General features: G+C 46.7%; 1 protein-coding gene across 1 annotated transcript; it reads left to right on the top strand.

The window, feature by feature from the left end:
* Positions 1-3,861: 3,861 nt before the first annotated feature.
* On the top strand, positions 3,862-4,812 carry LOC124663501 (E3 ubiquitin-protein ligase RSL1-like). The gene is made up of 3 exons (XM_047201196.1): positions 3,862-3,887; positions 3,997-4,629; positions 4,734-4,812. Exons 1-3 carry the CDS (start codon positions 3,862-3,864, stop codon positions 4,810-4,812), a joined length of 738 nt encoding a protein of 245 aa, XP_047057152.1.
* The last annotated feature ends 350 nt before the right edge of the window (positions 4,813-5,162 follow it).

The raw sequence follows: 5,162 nt of genomic DNA, 5'->3' as shown, positions 1-5,162 counted from the left end.
TCCGATGTTTGACATCAAATATTTTTGATGACGTACGGACTCGAATATAATAGTAAAGATTTATAGATGATAATATTTATGACTTAGTTTGATCAAATATAATATATGAAGATCACTTAATTCTTCATGAAGTAGCCAAGTCTCTAATTTCCTCCACAAACACCTATTGATCAAGTTTGTGCTTCATGGTCCCCAACCAAGTTGAATCCTAAGAGGTTAGTGACAATAGGCTTGACAACCCAGATGGTTCTTTTCTCGAAACCATTTTAAGTTCCACCAAACTTGACACACACATTGACATCATTATCCTTCCCAAGAGAATAATCATCACGAATAATGATAAGGTTACATAAGGTGTTGTTTAAACATGAAGAAGCAAATTGCCCTTTCTATCAGGGTATTTTACCCTTAACCATTATTTTGGTTAACAATGACACCAGAGCTATTTGTGGACTAATAGTTTCTATAAGTGTATACACATGTTTTAGTTCACATATGAGGTTGCAAGGTGGTGAGAAAGGTTTTCGGTCGGCATACGGGGATGCGAGGTGATCATAGACCCCCAATTGATGTTCTCAACTGTGTTTTGACTCGTTTCTCTAAAGAGGATGTTGCCAAAGCCACATATACACATCCTACCACATAATCTTCACACCAAAAATACAAAAAATGTTGAGAGGAAGAAGTGTTCCGAGAAGAGAAGAAGAACTGAAACTCCAGGAGGACTCGGCAAACAGCCCGGCGGGCCGAGTGCTGCTACCGGAAAAGTCGGCACACAACCCGGCCAACTGGGTGCTGCTGCCGGACTGCCAGAAGAACTGAAGCTCAGGAGAAGTCGGCACACAGCCCGACAGGCCGAGTGTTGCTGCTGCCGGGCAGCTCGGCACGCAGCCCTGCCCACCGGGTGCTGCTGCCGGGTAGCCCGGTATGTGGCTCGGTGCTGCCGGGTCAGCTGTCGGGTGCTTCGACTCTGATATCTCAAACGGCTCTTTTCTCGGGAAGACTATATAAGCCCCTTCTTCTTCCTTGAAGGGGTAAGGAGACTAGTGCAAAAAGCTCAATACATTTCTCTCTCTCTCTCTCATACTCCATTGGTGAGCTCCAAAACCTTCAGATCTCCCTCCTCCTCCACCCAAACTCAAATCCCTCCGGGGAAAAGCTAGAGGAGGCCTTGATCTATATTTGCACCGAGCGAAATCTTGTCCCCCCTTATATTCATCAAGATACTTGCTCTCTAGGGTTTCTTGGAAACCCTAGGTGGGCAAAAGAGGTCCGGAAGCATCCGGGCTGTGAATTTTCTCCTGACAAGATTGTGAAGGTTTGGAGGCTACCTCAAAGTCTACCACAAGTGAGTGAGCTATTCCTTCGTGGGATAGGCTCCAAAGAAGAAGGTGAGCCTTCGTGGCGCTGGGGAATCCTTCGTGGGGCCCCCACCTCTCCAAACGTGACGTATCTTCTTGCAAAGCAAGGGAGCACGGGAATAAACCTTCGTCTCCGCGTGCTATCGGTTATCCCTAACCGAACTCTTTAGTTGTGATATAGCTGCATGTGAGAGTCTTCATGCTCGAGTTAGTTGTATCATCATATAGGGTGCTTCACCTAGTTTGCATTAGGCTCATCTTTATATTCCTCAAAGCCTAACATTACAAAGAAAGAATTAAAATTTGTAGAACCCTATTCACCCCCCTCTAGGTTTACCATCTCTGAACTTTCACTTTCTCATGACAAAAAATAGCAATCGTTGAATTCTTAACTTGGGGAGCTTTAGCTTGATTCTCTTTGGAAGTGGCCTATATTCAACTTGAGGCTGAGCTTGAGCTTGACCTTGTGGCCACTTCCCGTGTTGCTTCTCACTCATTTGCTTCTTCTTTTTAAATGGGCATGATATAACATGATGCCCCTTAACCTTGCACTTGAAACAAACGATCTTGGCCGAATTTTGACTTGGTCTTGGCCCTTTTTTTGTTGTTCTTGCTCTTTGATTCGTCCTTATTATTGGATTTGAATCCAAGAAACTAGAGTGAAACATTGTGGCACTTATTTTTTATATTACATGATTTCTCTCACTCATGAAAGGCCCCACGGATCACCTCATGCCTACTCTTTTAACCATTAAAAATTAGTACTTAAGTTCTTTCGATGAAAACTAAAATATGATGTTACGGTTTACTACTCCCTCCATTTCTAGATATAAGTCATATAGTTTTTTGAGAAAAATCCAAAACATAGGGTGTATTGCATTGCACCACTTGTCTCGACAATTTTTTTACGGATTAGTTTACATTTCTTTATCTTATGCAATGGCCCTCTTCCCATGTCAATTGTCCTGCTCAAACCTAGTGTATTTTTCCCCTCAATGTGTGTTCTTTAATTTAACTGCCAATAACCTACTCATAGTGGGAGTAACAAAGGTAGTAGCATACAACTACATGCATTGTCAACTAAGCATTTTAATGACATGACATGATATTAAATTAAGGGAGAGATGGATGTAGTAACTACATATGTTATGTTACCATAACATCACACTTTTCAAGATAGAATGAGTCTACAAGATAATTAATGCAGTCATATGAAGGTAGTAACATAGACTAGTGCCATATACATGATACTACTCTATGTTACTTTCCAATGTGACTAGTCTTATATCAAAGAATGGAGGGAGTATTTTACTTTACTGCTTTGATCCACCTATTGCATTCACCACTTGCTTTTCAGAACATTGATAGACATGTGTAGTTGAGAGTGAGGTCTCAATTGGTAAAAATTTATTGATATTCTTATGCTCCCTTTAAGTTAAATTATATATTTAGGAATACTTTCCGTCGAAGATTTACAAGATTCCTTACACTTATGAGTGATCAGCCATCAAAGGCAGTTTCTTCAATTGTAAAAAGAAATATATTCGTAGCAGGACCCTTTAGGTGCACTTCTCATTTCCCTTCTCCCTTTTGCCATTTCAAATGAGACCAGTGCTTGTTCAAAAAAAACTGAGACCAGTGAAAGACATGAATGGGGAACGAAAAAACAAATATAACTGAGAGAGGACAACCTTCTTCTTTTGTTTTTAAATTGCCGAGCTTTTTAGGGAGATAATTTGGCTTCGTGATCTTCAAGTGCCGAGTTTCTATTCCAGAGCGACACGTTTAGAATGGCACATGGTTGCGTTTGCTTTCTCTTTTTTACTTTTGCAAGACGGTGCTTTTCGATGTTTTTTCTTGTCTTTTTTTTAACAGAAAGCTAAGTCACTTGTTGACGGAGGGAGCACTAGTAAATAAAAAGGACTTCTTGAGAGTTGAGATTACTTTATTGTGTGTCTGTGTCACTCATACTGTAGACTGTAGTTGAGGAGCAACTGAGCAAGGGACTAGAGGAGTTTAGCTCTCGCCGGTAAAATTCAACTTTTGCTTGAACCCTTGTTCCCAAAATCCAAGTTGATATTCCCCAAATCCATAGCCAACAAAGAATCGCACGGCCACGATCAAGTAGAAGAAGCGCGATGCCGTTCGCCGGGATTTTCCCCTTGTCCGCCCTTCTCCTCCTCCTTGTCCTCTCGGCCGAGGCGCAGCCGGTGGAAGGCCTCATGCCGGCCGGCAACGCCACCGCGACGGAAGCAGCAGAGATGTGCGCCGTCTTCCACGGCGGGCTGGTGGACAAGGTGCCCGTCGCCGTGTTCCTCGACGACGCCCTGCTGTTGCCGTCGGCGTCGGGCGCGGCGCCTCCACCGGCGCCATGGCGGGCGCCTTCGCCGCCGACGCCGCCGCCAATACTGACGGACACGCTCGCGACTACGCCTGGTGCCGCGCCTGCGCGTAAAAGGGCTTGAGCTGGCGAGCCAAGACATGGGTCCTCGCCGTCGCGATGTTGATCGTCCTGTTCCTATCCAGGTAACCCACCAACTCCATACTTTTCTTTAGCTCCTTGGTTCATTCCCATGACCGCGTGACGATGCACAAGTCGATTACAACGAATTGTAAACCGCACAATATTACTCAGGCCCCAAGCGTCCCCAGTATCGCGCACCGGCGGCAGTGGAGCCGATTCGCCGCTCGACGGCGGCGGCGGCGGCGAGTTCTTCTACTGCGCCATCTGCATGGAGACGGTCGCCGACATCCTCAAGTTCAGCGTCAGCTCTTGCGGCCACGAATTCTGCTTCACCTGCGTCGCCCAGTACGTCGCCGCGAAGCTGGGCGAGAACGCCGCGCGCGTAGACTGCCCTGACCCTGGCTGCGGCGGCGCGGGCGCCGTCGAGCCGGAGAGCTGCCGCGGCGTCATCTCCCCGGATCTCCTCGACAAGTGGGGTTTTCTGCTCTGCGAGTCCACCTTCGGTGCCGGTAATAAGGTGTACTGCCCGTACAGCGAATGCTCGGCGCCTCTTCTCGCAGATGATGGCGGGGAGGCGATCGCGCAGGCGGAGTGCCCGCACTGCCACCGCCTCTTCTGCGCCCGGTGCGCCGTGCCGTGGCACGCCGGCGTCGACTGCAGGGAGTTCCAGCAGCTCGGGCAGGACGAGCGCGGCCGCGACGATCTCTTGCTCCGCCGGCTCGCCGGCCGCCACAGGTGGCAGCGCTGCCCCAAGTGCCACATGTACGTGGAGAAATCCGAAGGGTGCAATTACATCAAATGCAGGTGCTCTTACTTAGTTTCTATTCTTCCTGACAAAGGTCATGATATGTTGGTTCATAGCCGTGGAATGATTTGTGGCTTATTTGCTTCTTCAACCTTGCTTGTAGATGTGGATACAGCTTCTGGTACAGATCTGCATCCAAGGTGTCCGCGATAACCCATTACTGCAACAAGTGCAAGCGCTAGCGATCTGTTTGGTTTGGTTTGGTTCAGATAGACCTCACCACCGAGCTACCGAGTAGTATCCCTTACTTAATTACTAACCGACTACTAATACAACATGGCATAAAACTGAAAAATCTAGGCCTGAGACGATCATCTGGATGTACAGAACTAGTACGAGCTAGAACCACGAGTGCGCTTCGCTGCGCCGGTAATGCATTTTTCACATGTTTGAATCAAAGTTGCTGTTATTCAAAGTGCATTCACACAAGGTAAGCACTATCTTGGTTTACTGACGCAGCAAACTAGAGTTAATGTGCAAAGCCCAACAGGTAGCCAATACAGATAACATGACAGACATCTAACACATCTTG

The sequence above is a fragment of the Lolium rigidum genome, chromosome 6 (assembly GCF_022539505.1).
Source record: "Lolium rigidum isolate FL_2022 chromosome 6, APGP_CSIRO_Lrig_0.1, whole genome shotgun sequence".
NCBI lineage: Eukaryota > Viridiplantae > Streptophyta > Magnoliopsida > Poales > Poaceae > Lolium > Lolium rigidum.
Note: the sequence above shows the minus strand (reverse complement) of the source record. Positions and strands in the feature narration are given on the sequence as shown.